Source organism: Sitophilus oryzae, unplaced genomic scaffold (assembly GCF_002938485.1).
Source record: "Sitophilus oryzae breed Bouriz unplaced genomic scaffold, Soryzae_2.0 scaffold_1307_pilon_pilon, whole genome shotgun sequence".
Taxonomy (NCBI): Eukaryota; Metazoa; Arthropoda; class Insecta; order Coleoptera; family Curculionidae; genus Sitophilus; species Sitophilus oryzae.
Genome location: NW_022145957.1, coordinates 460,375 through 480,225, shown reverse-complemented (window position 1 = coordinate 480,225; position 19,851 = coordinate 460,375). Strand labels below are relative to the sequence as shown.

The 19,851-nt window shown below is 30.0% G+C and overlaps 1 protein-coding gene across 1 annotated transcript; it reads right to left on the bottom strand.

The window, feature by feature from the left end:
• Window positions 1–5,307: 5,307 nt before the first annotated feature.
• On the bottom strand, window positions 5,308–18,245 carry LOC115874866. Its single transcript, XM_030890162.1, has 2 exons — window positions 18,053–18,245; window positions 5,308–5,544 (listed from the first exon to the last, which is right to left on the bottom strand). The coding sequence occupies exons 1-2, from the start codon at window positions 18,183–18,185 to the stop codon at window positions 5,360–5,362; spliced, it is 318 nt and encodes a 105-aa protein (XP_030746022.1). The 5' UTR covers window positions 18,186–18,245; the 3' UTR covers window positions 5,308–5,359.
• Between the last annotated feature and the right edge of the window lie 1,606 nt (window positions 18,246–19,851).

Below are 19,851 nucleotides of genomic sequence, written 5' to 3'. Positions count from 1 at the left end.
TTGAACACAACAGACTAGACATAATACTGACGGATAAATTAAAAAAAAAAACATACGTTCCTTATAGATATAGCTATCCCCAAACCAAATCAAAGAATAATAATTTGCAAGTAACATGCCGAAGTAAAATCCAAAAATACACGGAGCTGGCTAATGAAATAAAGGAGCAGTGGAGACAAGAAAAAATTACCATAGTACCGGTTACTATATCCACCACAGCTCCCATCAAGACTTTACAACCAAACCGTAAAAAAGCCGATTTGATGGTCATTACCGACGAATAGTTAATATTAATTATTTTAATAATTGATTGTACATGATCGACTACTAAGCCCGGTTTACCTAAGGTTTAAATTAGTAATTACTATTGCCCATATGTTTATGTAGAATTAGGTACTATCGATTTTGATTATTTGCCGTGTTGCGCGTACATAGTGAGTCTGTTGTCGAACGAAAGAAATTTTTCTCGAATATATTGAAGAGTACCTTAAACTCCTCCAGTCTTTAGCTTATGCCATCGATATATAACATAGTGGTCAAAATACACCCCTTTTTAATAGACATCTATTCGATGACATCTAAACTGTAATGGATACATATAAAGTACTATAAAATCGGTTAAATTTTATAAAAAAAACATATTTTCGTGTTTGTAGTTGTTCTGAAAATTAATCATTCTATTTTATGTGGCTTTAGGGTCATCTGTAGGTACCTACAATAACTTAATATTATGACTTATGAGTAAGAAAATTGCCTAATTGGTAATACAGGAAAATTAATATTAAGATTTAAAAAAAGTACTTTAATTGAATTCTGGTTGTTTTGACTTGGAGGGTAATTTTATTAATTATTTATTATTTTAATTATATTTATTACTTTAATTCAGGTATGGGCTTTATAATTATATTGATTTATGTCGTTTTATTAATGCAGATCATCATGATTTAAGTCAAACATATAGACTGAAGTCATAAAACGACTTAAATACCGTTATATTGATTTAAGTCTATAAAAATGACTTGGAATAAAATGATTTAGGTCAAGAACTTAAGAGTCTATTACGCTGTACTGTTTGGGTCGCTCTCAGGGGTCGGGTAAAGCGGGTGTGTGGCCGAAAGAAATATATATTATTTTTCAGAAATTTGCCTATAAGACTTAGCCCAATCCTTTCGTGTTAAGACACACAAAATTCCAAACACACGTGCTTTGATTAAGGTTTGTAGAGCTTCAGCATTTGCCATAAAATAGCGAGCAATTTGTTACAAAACTTCAATCTATTTCCGTATTGTAACGGAATTTTAAATTATGTCTTTATTTTGAAGAAAATTTAGTCCAAACATAGAAAATATTTTGTTAATGTTTGACCTTCAAAATCTTAAAAATAAAGAATTTGTCTAAAAATGTGCTACAATACGGATATATAGTATATCCTTTATCTTTAATTTCCTTCTTCATTTGTGTAAAAATACCTAGCCAGTTTTACATAAAACGTTAAATGCCGAACGCTTATTTTGCTACTTTTTCGGACTATGAAATGGACTCTTAAATTATTTGAACTTTATATTGAATTTGACTTAAGAGTTAAATCATTTTGATTTTAGACATGAGAAGAATCACCCACCGAAGTTTTATACACTACTAGCGTGTACCCACGACTTCGTTCGCGTCGAATTAATCATTTGTAATGGTGATGATAAAGCAAACCAAGAATTTCTATTAACATACAGACTGGATAAAATGTTCTCACATTTGTCAGCATGAGAAAAAATAATATGGCGATATTGTTATATAACTTGGTAATATTTGAGGGGCAGTTTCATCTCGTGGGAATTTGACTTTCAAAAAATCCGTTTGCCAAAAATAAGCTTTTTACGTCAAGCAGTTTAAGCAGAATCGTGGTTAAGAAATTAACTAACTTTTTGGAACACCCTGTATGATTTTTTAAAAAAATTCAAAATATGTAAAAAAACAAAATAAATTATGCGTATCCAAGCGTTTTCCCGAAAGATTAACCGTTTTTTTAAATAACAAATATTGTAATATTTGAGGGGCGTTTTCATGCACCCTCTTGGAATTTGAGATTTGAGAAACCCCTCCTTATCGAACCTCTACACCCCACAGACAATCCGTTTGCCAAAAATCAGCTTTAAATCTCAAGCAATGTAAGCAGAATCGTGATTACTCAATGGTCATATTTTATGAAACGCTCTGTATAAATTTTTAAAAAATCTTAAAATATGTAAAACAACAAAATAAAATATACGTGTTTAAGATTTTTTCGAAAAACTCACCGGTTTTTAAATAAAAATATTCTAATATTTGAGGGGTGGTTTCACCCCATTAGAATTAGAGTTCCGAAAAATCCCTTCTTATCGAATTTCTACACCCTAAAGTCAATCCGTTTTCCAAAAATTAGCTTTTTACGTAAAGCGCTTTAAGCAAGATCGTGATTAATCAATGACCAGATTTTTCGAAACACCCTGTATATATTGCAAAAAAATCTTAAAATATGTAAAAAACAAAATAAAATATACGTGTTTAAGCGTTTTTTTCGGAAACTTGACCGTTTTTTAAATAAAAAATATTGTAATATTTGAGGGATGGTTTCACCCCCTTGGAACTGGAATTTCGAAAAATCCCTTCTTATCGAACCTCTACACCCTCGAATCAACCGGTATTCCAAAATTGAGTGGCATTGAGTGGCTTCTTACGTTGAGTGGTTTGAGCAGGATCGTGATTAATCAGTATGTCAGTCACTTAAGGATTTTATATATTAGTATAAATTTTTTTGACAATCTGATAGATTGTCTCTTGTATTTTACAGGACTAATTATTTTCTTCAAGCAATTTAATACTCTTATTCTCGCTGACAAAATAATCTTATTTGTTCGACGTTCAAGAAAATCCCTTTTTAATTACCTAAAGTAGAAAAGAAGAATGGTCTCTTTAAATATATGTAATCAACTTATTTATACTTCGAATCACAATGCTAAATTTAGCAATTGTAATAAAAACAAAAATAATATTATAATTATTCTAATATAATTATAATTAACAATTAATATTTAAAAATAGAGCTACTTGAGCTTCATTCAGAACCCCGCAATTAGTGGAATAAATTAGTGGTTTTAATTGCACTTTATACTTTTTAGTTTACGAGCATTCACAATGTTTAAAAAACACAATTAAAATTAATAAAATATCCTAGCAAGAGCTTGTGTTAGTCAGCTATATCCATAGAGAAAGAGCTTAATATTTAGCTTATAAAACAATCGACTTTTGATTTCTAACCACAATTTCTCTTGACGGAAGATAATCAAAGGCCAAAATGACATTTCTCGCAAATTTTGAAGTATAATTAGTGGAAAAGTCAAAAGTTTGTTAACTTTTTCCACTAATTGAAAATTACTACCACTAACGTTCTGAATGCTAACATTGAAATTAAAGGAACAAACTTCTACGCTAATTAAAATCACTAATTTATTACGCTAATTTGGGGGTCCGAATGAATCTTTTCCACTAATTATACTTCAAAATTAGCGAGAAATGTCATTTTGGCCTTTGATTATCTTCCGTCAACAGAAATTGTAGTTAGAAATCAAAAGTTAAAAGTTATAGGCTAAATATTAGGCTTTCTCTATGGATACAACTGACTAACGCAAGCTGCTGCTAGGATATTCTATTAATTTTGTGTTTTTTAAACATAGTGAATGATCGTAAACCAAAAAGTATAAAGTGTAGTTGAAACCACTAATTTATTTCACTAATTGCGAGGTTCTGAATGAAGCTTTACTTTTAACCTTCATCCAGAACCTCGCAATTAGTGGAATAAATTAATAGTTTCAGTTAGCGTAGAAGTTCCTTTAATTTCAATGTAAGCATTCAGAACGTAAAAATTAGTGACATTTTCAATTAGTAGAAAAAGTTATCAAACATTTAACTTTCCCACTAATTATTATACTTTAAAATTTGCAATAAATGTCATTTTGGCCTTTGATTATCTTCTGTCAAGAGTAATATTGTGGTTAGAAATCAAAAATTGATTGTTTTATAAGCTAAATATTAGGCTTTCTCTATGGATACAACTAACTAACGCAAGCTGTTGGTCGTGTATTCTATTGATTTTAATTGTTTTTTTTTACACATTGTGAATGATCAAAATAAAAACACTAAATCACCACCAAATCACTTTTACTTTTACACTGGACGCGCGTTTCGCTAACCATGTGAGCATCATCAGCAGATGATTAAGACTGTGGGTCTTAGTGTTTTTGTTTTGCTGTGTAACACCAAAGGTTCCAAACCCCAACTGTAATTTTGTGAATGATCGTAAACTAAAAAGTATAAAGTGTAATTGAAACCACTAATTGCGAAGTTCTGAATGAAGCTTTATTAAGTATTAAAACTAATAAAATAAATGAAAACGTAGTTACGACCACCAAAATTTATAAAATAAAAATAATTTTAAGTTTCAGACACGTAGAGGTGCTTGGCACGTTCACTAAGGAACGGTCAGTTTCTTACAATTTTATTTTTTTATATTTTTTCGTAAAATTGCTGAACTAGCGATGTCATCGCTCGTGAATTAATTTCGCTTCGCAATTTTATCGTCCTGTATAAAACAATATTTTTTCCATAGCGAGTTACGTTTTAAAAAATATTCAGAAATTATTATTTCAAGGAATTTATTACAAGTAGAAACAACATTGTTCTGGGTTGGCGTTGGTTTCTATGTAATTTGACAAATAAATAAAGTTGTCTCTTTAGTTGTCAGTTTTGAGTAAATATTTTTTAATTTTCTTTCGTGTCGATAGCTGATTGAATTGGAGCCAGAAATGGCTCAAAACGAAATAAGTAAATTACCAACAGATATTCAGGCTGAGGCGACAAACGCCATATCCAAACTACGTCCATTTAAATCCCGAATAACTTATGAAAGGGATTACAAAAATGGAAGCAATTAAAAAAACGTGCGAGAAGAAATAAAGTTTTTAACCTATCCTTGCTGTTATAATAGTATCATTTAATCTACCTCTGCGGTTAAAGTACTATTTTATCTACTATTCTTGATAGATATAAATATAAGGCAATTTTAACAGTTCCTGTGGAAAAAAATAATAAAAACAATGCCAATAAATTTATATTCACACTGATACCATAATCATAAAAATCGATTTACAAAATAAAAAGTTTAGGGTGGTGGAATTTTGTACCCGGGAGTATACTTTAAATTTATCGAAAACATTTTCCGTTGCATTTTTTTGCATCTGAGTGTAGAATATTTAAATTAAAAAGTATATACGTTAGTTACATCCATTAACCGTTTATTTAAAAATTTATAACATTATTTAACTGTTCTCTATTTGGAACCATCGGTATATTTTCCGTTATAAAAAGGTAAGTATTGTAGGACGGCTTTCCATTCGCAAATGTAGCAAATACTCAACAGCGAGGCGACACCGTACGCGGCAAAAGTTACTTTATAGTGGCTCATAGCTTCATATTGTTTCGGGCCAAATGTTCGAATGAACGCCGGATATTCACCTGTAAATAAAACAGATCGATATAAAAAAAAAATATTTATAGATAAAATATATTGTTATATGCATAATAAAATGGGCGGTTCTGATCTGATCGTTTTTTATGCATTTTTTTTAAATTTTAAAACATACAGGGTGGCGCACCTCATTCGGCTCGGTTGATTACACGAAAACCAGTGGCGTGTCGTATAAGAGGCCAGGGGGGCGAACGCCCCCTCCGCCCCTATGGGCTTAGCGGCTCTGGCGCCCTTTGAAAAAAAAATAGAAAAACTAAATTTAACGCAAAAACAAACGGTGCCGTACCGTGCCCTTAGCTCTTCATGATAAAAAAATGACGTATATATTTCCCACATTTTATTTTTCTTTTTTAATGTTTACTTATATTTAATAATTTAAATCTCTAATGAAGTAGGCATATATACTACGTACGAAAGTTTTCATATGGGTTTGAAACATGAAACTACGCTACCGTTAGACCATTTTCCATAAATAAAAATCTGTGATAAAAATACAATGGCTAGATTAACGTTGCGCCGGCACCGGCGCGACTCCACCAAAGAAAAAGAGAAGAGCAGTCGGAGAAAAATTTCGGGGAATCACCGACCGAAATATAATCGATTATAATGAAGTGCTGAATAAAATTAATATATTGTCCAATCACTTGCAAAAGTTTAATATCAACTTATGTACAGCTGCTCATATGATTACTGCAGTAATTATAGATCTCAAATCATTAAGAAGTGAAAAATATTTTGAAAATTTTAAAATACAGGTTACTATTTTGGCAAATAAATGCAATACGTCAACATCATTTTCCACAAAAAGATAAAGAATAAAAAAAAAAACATGATGAAATCCAAAATGATTACCTACATCAAAAATCTGAAGATAATTTCAAGATAATAATAGTGTTTTATGGAACTTTAGACATTTTAACTGGTACTCTAGAGAATCCTTAAGATATACCAAAAATTGAATTGTTTATTGGATATGGACCAATATGGATGGATATGGACGTCAATGATGGCAATTTAAAATGTCTTATGAATTGTTATGGATTATTCTTTAGTTGATGAATATAAACATTTTTGCAGTTTATTACAAGAAATTAATGCAATGACAACAAATTTGCACCTGACGAATATTTATCATTTTTAACTTCCAATGACCTAGAGTCTTCATATCCTTATGTGCATTACTGAGAATTTTTTACACTATAGCCACCAACAGTGCTGGTGCAGAAGGATCTTTCAGTAGATTAGGAAGAATTAATAAGTACCAGAGGATTATTTATCACTTCTCAGTATTGAAGCAGATACAGGCCAGGATCTAAACAACACGCTTGCATCTTTGAAATAACTGTTTTGTATACTAACTTTTTTAATAAACAAATTTATAATGTTTATGTAGTTTATTATTAAGTTTTCATGTAGTCTTATTATTTAAAAAAAGTTTGTAATTTATTTGATCCTTTATTGATCGTTGCGCCCCTTAAGGTCTTCGCCCCCTCCGTCCTTTTATCCACGACACGCTGCTGACGAAAACGGAAAGATGTAGAAACAAAATATTTTATGGGTATATGTGGGAAGGTAATGTGCACAATTTAAAATTATTTTGAAATGTACAGGGTGTTTCAGAACTAAGATCCATACCAAAGTTATATTTTTATCTTATGGTACACACACCCGGTATTTTATTTCATTTTTGGATTCTTGGGCCCAAAAAAAGGTATTTATTATAAGGGTAAAATATGTTTAAAATCTTTGGTTTTTGAGATATTGAAAGATATTTAAATTTGCATGCTACAATAAAATAGATTATTAACCACTTGTACATTTCTTTTCTCAGAATTAGTTCTTGTGCTGAGTTTAAAGGTAGAGAAAACTTTACAGAAAAATGTTATTCCTTCCTTAAATGTATACAGGGGTATCAAAAATTGCTGGTCTATTTTAAATATTTATTTTACATAAAAACTTCGTTATTTCAAATGCAAAACTATGTATTTTTTTAAATAAGTCGAAGCAGATTTAAATGCTCTTTCAAACTATATTAGGGTTTCCTATACCTATCTGGCTCAGATTTTGAATAAAAAGCGATTTTTCAATAAAATTGTAATCAAGATGGCTAGTGTGTTGTCATGGGAAGTTTCTAGTGACAGTTTGTAGTTATTTTCGAAATCGAAATTAGTTTATGGACTTATTTAAATTTATACCAGTTTACTTTTTATTTAATTTACCTACAGTAGTTTAATAAATAATATTTATTAAATATGTGTTTATTATTCGAAGAAGTAGTCTTTGAATTATTTTACGATGACTTGTAGATACATGGATTTTCTATAAAAGAGCCAATTACGGCAAATTCATTTTCTTCATTTCCAACGACAGGTTTCTGCCTAATAAGTTTACACACTACCAGGCGAAATAGGACAAGAAGTTTTTGAAAGAAATTCTTATAAGGAAGATTCCTATTTGGATATCTTTGAGCATAAGCCCTTGAGGCCAAGAAGCAATTTTCCTCACAAAATAATATCACTAGTAACATATCTATTCGTTCCGCCAGCAGATACTGCTTTATTTTTCTTGATAAAATAATGAATACTTACTTATATTAAACTATTGTAGGTAAATTTAAGTAAACTGTTATAAATTATAAATAATAATGTCCATAAACTAATTTCGACTTTGAAAATAGTTACTAACTGTCACTAGAAAATTGCCATGGCGACACCAGCCATCTTGATTAAAATTTTATTTAAAAATCGCTTTTTATTCAAAATCTGAGCTAGATAGGTATAGGAAACCCTATATAGTTTGAAAGAGCATTTGAATCTGCTTCGATTTATTTAAAAAAATACAGGGTGTTACATTTGAAATAGCAATGTTTTTATATAAAATATATCCTTAAAATAGATCAGTAACTTTTGATAACCCTGTATAAATTTAAGGAACCAATACCATTTTTCAGTAAAGTTTATTTCTCTACCATTAAACTCAGCATAAGAATTAATTCTGAAAAGTAATGTACAGGGTGTTATAGTCTATTCTATTGTAGCATGCAAATTTAAATATCTTTAAATACCCAAAAAACTAAAGATTTTAAACATATTTAACCCTTATAATAAATGCCTTTTTTTGGGCCCAAGAATCCAAAAATGAAATAAAATACCGGGTGTTCCATAAGAAAAAATAGAACTTTGGTATGGATCTTAGGTCTGAAACATCCTGTATATTTCAAAATAATTTTACATTGTGCATATTGTCTCTCCACATATACCCCTAAAATATTTTGTTTCTACATCTTTCCGTTTTCGTATAATCAACCGAGGCGAATGAGGTGCGTCACCCTGTATAAAATATATACCGGGTGGTGCATCGTGGTTGGAAACATGGGAAATCCCATGCACATTTTGAACTATCCAAATATTGGATCTCGTGCTAATTTTACAGGAATTTACTTACTCCTATTACAGCGAAGCCATAAATGTTTTTTTTTAAATGTCTTTGTATAACACATGCCAAATTTGAACAATTTTGGATATAGTGGCTCTTATTGGGATACAAACCTCGGAATTCATTTGCTGTGAACGAATTTTAATAAAACTTTTTGCATGGTATTGTTAATAAGATATATTACAAAGTTTACCCATTTAAATTCGTTGCTTTTGCTTTAGTATTTAAATAAACACACATATACAGGGTGGCGCCTCTCATACGCCGGCGCCGCGGAGGCTCCAAGGAGAACGACAGTTTGTATTGAAATGAAATTTTGTGAGCATATGTAGGTTAATTCAGAGCAGTTTTTAAAAATATAGAGAGTTCTACAGGACGTCCCCAAAAAAAGTTACGTATCAAAGTTGTGTTTTTTTGTAATGGAACACCCTATATATTAATTGATTTTCGGATTCTGGGAGAAAAATAAGGGTGAGTTTTACAAGAGAAGTATATGACTAAAATGTAAGGTTTTTGACATATTTAACATTTTCTAGAAATAAAGAACAATTTTTTAAATTACAATAAAAACTACCTAAATTGGAATTTACCTCGGTATAGCCTAATATATAGTTAAATTAACTAATGTACTTAAACCAAATTAAAACTTGATCCAAAAAGTTATACAGGGTGAGACAAAATTAATATTGAACATTGGTCACCTTTAAAAGCATGTTACTCATTTTAAATGGGTTATTACATTTTATATGGAACACCCAGTATATTATTCCGATATTCAATGGAGAATGCATGTCTCTTCAAAATACTATTAGGGTTGCCTACTCCTCAAACAAAGACTTTCCTAGATATTTTCGTTTACATGATTTGATCTGAGTAGATCATTTTGTGTCAGTTAAAACAAAAAAAATTCTCAGAAATTTGCCAAAAATTCAAACTTATCCTACATCAGAGAGAGTTGATATGATCCTATTAGTTTTGAATGCAGTATGCAATTCACCAATTAATAGAATACTTAAATGCTCCTGATTTTATCTAGTCTGTTTTTTTATGGGGATATGTTAAAGACGGTGTTTACAAAACTCGACCAACTATTGTCGACAACATGAAAGAAATTATTGTAGCTGCTTTTTGAGGTAGACTTCCACATATACCTTTTAAAATGAAAAGACCCTTTTGAAAAGACAATCATTTTATGCAGTTAACGGGAAAGGAAGCATTTTGAGCATTTGATTTCATCTAGCTAATTTTTGTCACATAATTATAGGTTTATGTCTAGTTTTAATTCTGTAATAATTAAAATATGTTTTAAATGTGTATCTTTTTATTTCCGTTGAGTATTTTACTCTACAATCTTTAATTTTTGTTAAATTAACAAAAGGTATACCACATAGCCACCTAGATTTTTTCAAATAATAAAGATCTAATGACGCAAAATCATAAAAATTAAAATATCTAGAAAATTTTTTGTCTGAGGGGTAGGCAACCTTAATAATATTTTGAAGATATATAAATTCCCCATTGAACACCGGAAAAATATACTGGGTGTTCCATTAAAAAAAAAGGAGTAACTTGCTTTTAGAAGTGACTAATGTTCCACATTAATTTTGTCTCACCCTGTATAACTTTTTGGCTCAAATTTCAATTTGGTTTAATATACAATGGTTACTGTAATTAAATATCAGGCTATACAGGGTCAACTAAAATTTAGATAGCTGTTATTGAATTTTAAAATTTACTCTTCATTTTCACAAAATGTGAAATATGTCAAAATCTTTAGATTTTAGGTACTTTCTTTCTATTAGTTAGGCTTCTTTAATAAAACTCACCTTTATTTTTTTCCTAGAATCCGAAAATCAATTAATATAGAGGGTGTTCCATTAAAAAAACACAACTTTGATGTGTAACTTTTTTTGGGGACACCCTGTATAATTCTATATATTTTTATAAAATGCTTTCAGTTAACCTACATATGCTGCCAAAATTTCATTTCGATATAAACTACCGTTCTCCTTGGAGCTTCCGCGGCGTATGAGAGGCGCCACCCACCTTACCAAATGCCTACGTACAAGATGGCTCCGTGTTTCGAAAAAGCTCTGTATCAGGATTCTTATTTGAGATTTTCCTCCAAACTTTTACAAACTATATGTTTCATGGTACTTCATGTTTCAAACATATTTTTATAGATATACAGAGAGAGTCAAATATATTTTTACATTTAAATTTTAGTTTTTCAAATGAAATGCTTTATATTTGTTTAGTTCAGCGAATTTGCTATAAAATTCCGGTTCCAAAAATATCTTAATACTAGCGATGAGAACTATCGAATGAATTAGACTATCGAATGGTTAATGAATGAATGATTTCAACTATCGAATGGTTTTATTCGAATAAAATCGTTCATTCATTTGTAAACTAAAGCATATGTGACAACCTCGCCGTGCGACTAAATGGTTATCGTTGAGCCACGACTATCGAATGCTTTTGATAAATGAAATTTAGTATTCGTTTGATTTTTGTATGCGTCAGTGCATTATTGGTTCTTCCAAATTTTTATAACTTCGCCGTATAAATACTGTGCTATTTTTGCGTTTATTAAAATAGTTAAAATACTAAAATAGTAGTTATTTTTTAATTTTATTTATTGACGATTGTGTGCATGTGCAGGTGGTCAAAATTTTTTCGATAATTTGTGTGGTTTTCCGTAGTCCGATCTTTCAATTATTTAATTTTATATGGTATATGGTCTATTTTTTAATGGGAAATTTTGGGAAGTAGCAATTTTTAAGAGAGATGATGAACTTACAATTAATTTGAAAAATACATATTTGTATTTTAGATGTTTTAATAATATGAATTAGTTGAACTTAATAATCATATTTAAGTAATGTGGTTGTATAATCATATTTAAGTAAATGGTTATCGAACTCAAACTATGGGGTGAGAAAATTAAAATGAAAGTTTTACACGTGCCAATTCAAAAAAAAAAGTTAACGATGTTTATATTTTGTTTTATGCTAATTCTCTTACATGTAGTTTTTTTTGCGAAGAAAAAATATTTCATTTATTTTTTAAAGTAAATGCCAGTAAAAGTAAATATAATTTTAAATAGTAATATAAAGCACCTAATATAAATAATTTTGATTTCTAATTTTTTATTTATATTTTCCTTCCATTACACTGCATGCTTAGAAAATTAATAAATGTTTATATTTCATGATTTTAAAATTTGTTGTTAATATAACAAATTAGTTCTGTAATTATTATTTATTTAATAAACCAACGTTGCCAAAAATTAGAGACTATATTATTTTTAAATAGGATCTAATATAAATAATTTTGACATCTAATTTGTTGTTTATATTTTGCTACTACTTAAAAAAAATATTTATATTAAATGATTTTAAATTTTGTTGTTAATAGGTATAACAAATTATTACTGTTATTATTATTTGACGGTTTAGTCTTTGCTTAAAAACATTAAAAATAATTTTCCTACATCCAAAATAACAAGTATTATTGCAGTGTAACAACAGAATATTAATAAAAAAATGCAGAATATATAGACATACTATCCCTAACTAACTAAAGCCAAACAATAATATTCTTTGCTAATATCAACTAATACAAAAATATGGCAACAGCGCCCTTCATAATGTATTTTCTGTGTAAATACTAGCAGTATTTTCTGTGTAAATACTAGCACCTCAATAAAAAAAATAATGTGTCCTTATCTATATATGACTCCGCAAAAAATCAAAGATGCCGGCTTCTTTCATAGCATTGCCACCGGACCGCTTTCGGAAGGAAAAAAACCTACGTCGCTGGGCGACAACTAGGGTTCTCAACTTGGAGCACTGGAGCATCCTGGGACCGACCGCTTTCTCGGAAAAAACCTACGTCGCCGGGTTGGGCGACAACTAGGAGTTCCCAACTTGAGTTACACTGGCGATTCCGGGACAATTATTTTTAAGCTTTTAAATAATTGAAACAAAACATTAAATATTAGAAATTGAAATATATTATGTAGTACACACTTTTTAATTTTTAAACATAAAACATAACATTAGGTCCCGGGCGGCGCAAAACTTTCGCCGGGACAAACTTTCTGATTCCTGGTTAATCCCGGCCAAACCGGGACGGTTGGGAACCCTAGCGACAACTAAAATTCAGTTAATATTTTATTATAATCGATCCTGACGAATAAATGAATTTCATAAATGAATGAATTTTATAAATGAATGAATTTTATAAATGAATGAATTTTATAAATGAATGAATTTTATAAATGAATGAATTTTATAAATGAATGGTTTTTACTGCCGAATTACTAGAATACAATATTTCAAGGCAGATGACGGATCTATTCGATAATTTTTATTCGAATAGTTTTCAACGAATGTTTTCTTACTAACTATCGAATTATTCGAATGAATTGCAACTATCGAATGTTTCGATAGTATTCATTCGATAGTTCCCACTACTACTTAATACCATAGAGTATACTGAGTGGTTTTTTGAATTATGACCACGGCCAATCTAGACGTTGAGAAATATTCGTATGAGAACTTCTAATCGGGACGATCGACTTATTGTAAGTTTATCGGTAAGAAATCGTCTTTTGTCAGCTTTTCAAATGTATAATGAATTACACCTAAGGAACGTACATATTAACTTACGCACTATAAGGAGAAGACTAAATGAAGCAAATCTTATATCAAGAAAGCCTGCTTTGAGATCAGAACTTACTAGATCTGTTGACTAGGACCAAAAGCAAATGCATGGTCTTTATGTAAAAATTACGAAAAAAAGTGTCTTCTTCAAAAGCGAATATCTCCAACAAAAATAAAGCTAATGAGATGAACCAAAAAACAAACTATCGAAAAAGGATGTATCTAGATGACAAAATGATTTTTAAATTTCTTGCTGTTTCCACATATTCCACAGGGTGTTTCAAATTTTCACCGAAATATCAACATTTTGTTTTTCCTCGTATAATTAACAAATGGGGAGTTTCATTTTTAATTTAGAAAGAGATACTAAAAAGTCAAACAACTTGGCTACATACTGCTTAAAAAAATATCAAAATCGGCCCACTAGAACAAAATATATTAAACTTTAAAATACATCAAAGCAAAATCAAAGTTTTAAAGCGCCTATTTTTCGTGCCGGTGAATGTATTTCAAAAACTATACATTTTAGTCATATACTTTTCTAATGAAACTCGCCTATATGTTTTTATTAAAATGCGAAAATCAATTAATATATAGAGATATACATAAAACACAACTTTGATGTACAATATACAAAAAACACAACTTTGATGTGTAACTTTTTTTCAGGAGACCCTGTAGAACTGTATATAATTTTAGAAAATGCTTTAAATTGATTTACATAAGCTCACAAAATTTCACTCCAATACAAACTTTTGTTCTCCTTGCAAAAACAGCGTCGTATATGACGCGCCGCCCTGTATAATTCGATGTCAATCAAAATTTTAATGATTAGAATATAAGCAGAATAGGTATAGCTTATGCATTAGATTCAGTTATTTCAATAAATTTACTCAGAAAAAAAAATAAAAAATAAAAAATAAAAAAAACTAAGAAAGAAATAACTAAGAATTTACTAAAATAAAAAAATAAAAGAAAAGAAAAGAAATGGGAAATTTTAGTATTTTACAATTGAATTAATCAATCACTACTAATTTATGTCATACGGTAACATGCCAAATTTCGTTTTTTTATCTGAAAAAATAAAAAAGTTATGGGGTGAACCACTTTTGAGACGCACCCGGTATAGCCCAATTTTACCTAAAAAAATAATCCTAAATAATCTGGCAAGTTCCGAGGTAAATCCCCTGTCACAAATCCGGTTATATTACTTTATTACATTAATGGCAGGAATTGTGTGGGTAAACAAATGATATTTCCGGGATTTCAGCGAAAAATGCCCTGTTAATGTAAAACAGCATGTTAATTCGAAAAGCCACGAAAAAATACAAAACATATTAGCTTTCACATATGAATGGGGTAGCCAATGTTAGAAAATAATAACTTTTGAACTATAACTTTTTTTCACCACAAAAGCTACTATCAAGCATATTATTTCAAGTTGTATTTTTTAAGATATACCTAGGTTTTCTGTTGATTTTATTTTTTGTAGAGGCTAAACAATCTCCGGCGGTATTTTTGGTATATACAAAAAAATACCACCAACCGGCGGTATGGTAATTCTACATCTGTACGTGCCGGTGGAAAATTGAATTAATTGTCGTTGACGGCGGTATGCCTTAACCTGGCAGACAAGAGATGTTAGATTACTTGTATAGGTATATATGTCGCAGGCAGGCGTATCGAATAACACGACATTTTGCAAAAAGACTAGGCATATTATAAAACTTCGGCGTTTTTAACAAAAAAAGTATATCTTAGAAAGAGCCAATCTCTTTTCAGACGTTTTGTAAAGTGCCTAATGAAGACTAGTCAACTGGTATAACTAACCTAAATTTACCCAACGACATTTTTTGAACTTCATAATTCAAAATTTGGAAATAATGGCACAAAAAGTGATAATTCTGCTAAATAGAGTATGGTTGAGGATGATTATTATAAAGATCTAAATTCATTTTATTCTAAAAGAAAGCAAAGTTCCACAAAGAAGCAGAACACTGAATCGAATTACAGAGTATAACAATTAAATGATATATTAATATTAAGGTTTTAATATATTTTGTATTAAAAATTATGTTATTACAATTAAAATTTATGAAATAGGAAGTTGTTTTCGTCTGAACAAGCGGCGGATACAGGAATTTATTTTAGGGGGGGGCAAATAAAAAGTAATGTAAAATATGCTTTTTAGAGCGCCGTTTTTAACCCAAAAGCCTAATATTTAACCCAATTTATAGATTTTAGGGTGTCCTGGACCCAGTAGGCCCCCTTCGGTATCCGCTACTAGTCTAAACATAATAAAATATTGACATACTTAATTATGTTTTTGCATAGGAAAATATGGTGTTAACAAAAATATATTTTTATTAAAGCTTAAATTATTCAATATGTTTATGCTCATAGCTGACTAAACTTTGATCATTTTTTAATCTGCCTGGCCTTGATTCTCGATTTGGCATTTTGTAAAATGACTGAAAACAGGCAGTCTTTTGCAGAAGTGTACAGAAAATATCGTCATTGTTTAATATGCCTAATTCTGATTAGACTTTTTGCAAAGTGACAAGCAAGTGTGAAAATAGATAGTCTTTTTGTAAAAATTCCTTCTTTTGTGTAAAAATCCGGCGTTTTATAATATGTCTAGTATTTTTGCAAAAAGCCGGATTATCCTATACGCCTGCGACATATACAGAGTGTCCCAGGCTGAGCGTGCATTAGAAGTTTCTAGAGAACCATAATATCTAGATCGGAGATTTTTTGCACATCATTGTTTTGCAACTAGATCTATCGATTAAAAATATATTCAATATCGCGGCACTTCCGGAAATACCGGAAGTTGACAGCAACTTTCTTATTTTAAATGGGTCCCCCATTTTTTATTACATACTTAAATTCTCTGTAAAATTGCTTGAATATTGATGTTAAACACTCTATATCTAACATTAACCGTTTTTGAGAAAAAAAGATATTTAAAATTTTTGGACGAAAAAAGCTACCTGTTAAAAAAATTTGTATAGCCTAAAAGTCAAATTTAGTGATTACCACAGCCACTGTAACATAAAGAGATGACATGTGGCTATCTATTTCAAAAATTAAATTGTTCAAATGTCATATAATAATGACAGTAACTGTCATGGAATTGAGCGATTAATAAATTATCATACATATTTTTTTTCAAATGGAAGCACACTTTTTATTTCACTGATGAAAAGCTTTTTCAATTCGTTACTTTTTAACCATACATGTTCCTATACCTAAAATAAATCGTTTTCAAGTTATTTAAGATTTAATTTGAAAACGTATATTTTTCTTTATTTTATCTAGCTTCCTTTGACATTAAGTGTCAAACGGTCAGACAATTTATTTCCCTTATTCCCTCTGTCAGAAAACGAATTATTTGAATTTCCTATATTATAAATACTGCCTGCTTAAAAGTTTAAAAATGTATTTATAAAAATATATCTCGTGATATCTAATAGTTGATGATAATAATACTCCGTATGATCGAAAAAAAACTTGGTTCGGAAATGATGCTGCTTTTTGAACAAAGCGTCACAATATGACATGGCCAGATCTATTGTTTTACATCATTTGACGTTTAAAGTCATAGGCTACTGGTTAAAATCAAGAAAAAACATACGCTTTAAAACTAAATCTTAAATAACTAAAAAACGATTTATTTTAGGTATAGGAATATGTATAGTCAAAAAGTAACGAATTGAAAAGCCTTTTCACTAGTGAAATAAAAAATGTGGGTTTCCATTTGAAAAAAATTATTTATGGTAATTTTTTAATCGCTCAATTCTATGACAGCCGCGGCCATTATTATATGACATTCCAACAATTTAATATTTGGAGTAGATAGCCACATGTTTTCTCTTTATGGCAAAGTGGCCGTGGTAATCACTAAATTTGACGTTTAGTCTATACACATGTTTTTGACAGGCAGTTTTTTTCGTTCAAAAATTTCAAATATTTTTTTTTCTCAAAAACGGTCAATGTTAGATATAGAGTGTTTGATGTCAAAAGTCATAAAATTTTACAGAGAATTTAAGAATGTAATAAAAAATGGGGGCACCCATTTAAAATAAGAAAGTTGCTGTCAACTTCCGGTATTTCCGGAAGTGCCGCCATATTGAAAATATTTTTAATCGATAGATCTCAATGTGAAACTATGATGTGCAAAAAATATCAGAGCTAGATGTTGTAGTTCTCTAGAAACTTCTAATGCACGCTCAGCCTGGGACACCCTGTATAGTAGGCGAGTACAAATCAAGTACACAGTAACAGGAAGGATACAGTTGAAGGTTGGAATGGCTGTAATATCCTTTAATATCCTTCTAATAGCCCCTACAAATTAACAGAAAGCTTGAAATATAAAAATTATATTTACCTATATATTCTTGGTACAGGTTTTTAGGCTTATCACATTTCTTCTTTAATTGGCATGGGCCTGAAGATGGATTAAACCCTATTTTATCTCCTAGACTTAATTTCGACTTGGAAGTATGATGATCTCTGGGCATATTAATAATCTTTGCTCATATTATGCAACTTATGACAGTAATTATTATAATGCTCATTGACAATAAGTCAGTTTGATTTTGACAATTGCTACATCAAATTGACTTAGCAAGATAAAGTAAAATGAAAGATATATACATGATATATAAAATAAAACAAGCTTAGGTTGAAAAGTGTCCATTAGGATAATGTAAATGTTACGCACAATACTCTGATTACAATATACTCTAATTCGGGTAATGCCCGAAGAAAATGCACAGACCTAGTTTTGAGCAAAAAATATTTCCCAAACCCGAAATTGTACATTTAAACATTATCCTAATGGACATTACAAAATAGCAAAAACTAGTATTGTACATTTTAAATTGTGTTGTAGGTAATTCGATTGATGATGGCTAAAACACAGAAACATAACCTTATGTCGAAAAACCAATACCTAACGATATTGACTTTGGTTTTACAAATTAGCAACAAAGACTGAAGTTTTACAAAAATTTTATTGTAGAAATGAGTTTCAATTAGCTGATAATAATTTTTTTATTGACAACAATGTTGGCGATAAAACGGAAATATCCGGATCTACTCAAGGTTTTATTTCATGCATGTGTATAAAAAATATATTAATAGAGCGTGTTCTTGTAGAAAAAATAATGTTATTTGCAACTCTATGTGCCACCAATTAAGTTCCTGTTCAAATAAATAATATAATGCGACTGTATAAATATTCATATAGGTACCTATATTATTATGTATTTATCCATTTAAAAAATATTTATAAATAAAGTTTTATTTTCTAAGTATTTTATTGTCAGTTTAATCATTGAATCAAACACATTCATAAGCAATACATCCTTTGTGTTAGGGCGTTATTGATCAAATAGGATAAGCAAAACTAGTTTTGGACATTTTGAAATGCACCAAACTAGTTTTGCGCAATTCAAAATGCACAATACTAGTTTTGATTATTTTGTAATGCGCAGTACCCGTTTAAATGTACAATTTTGGGTTTGGGAAATATTTTTTGCTCAAAACTAGTTCTGTGCAATTTTTTCGGGCATTACCCGAATTCGAGTATTGTGCGTAACATAAATACTATTTGGCGCTATTCTTACAACGGTCGCGATCCAAAAATTTAATAACTTCGGAGCCGTTCGGCTTTTTCTGAATTATGTCGCCAAATATTATTGAATCAAGTTTATTATTTTTTTTTAATTTTATAAATAAAATACAGTGTGTTGCATATAAAAAAGTTTATTTTATATAAGGACATAATATATAAAATAGCTGCGGAACATTGGAAACCGACGTTATACCATAATGGTTTTTACAGTTCAAAGTTCACATACCATAAAGTTTAAGTTTTTTAATGCCACTTTACACTTTTTTTTGCCCCCCACACAACACAATTATTATAATTACTTTAAAAATGGACACTTTAAAAACTTTTTGGTACTTTTTCAATGAGGACGGTTTAAATTATGTAACATTTTATAATTTTCGTAGGTTCTGACCTTGACAAGAGAAAACTCTTTCTGTTCTTGTTGTCTATGATCCAAAACAATGATACGTTTTGGCGGAAAGCCGAGCATTCCAATCTGAATTTATTTCGTTTATCTATATTTTTTTGAGGAAGAGGCGAAAAATCTTCCATTCGTTGGGTAGTGTCGG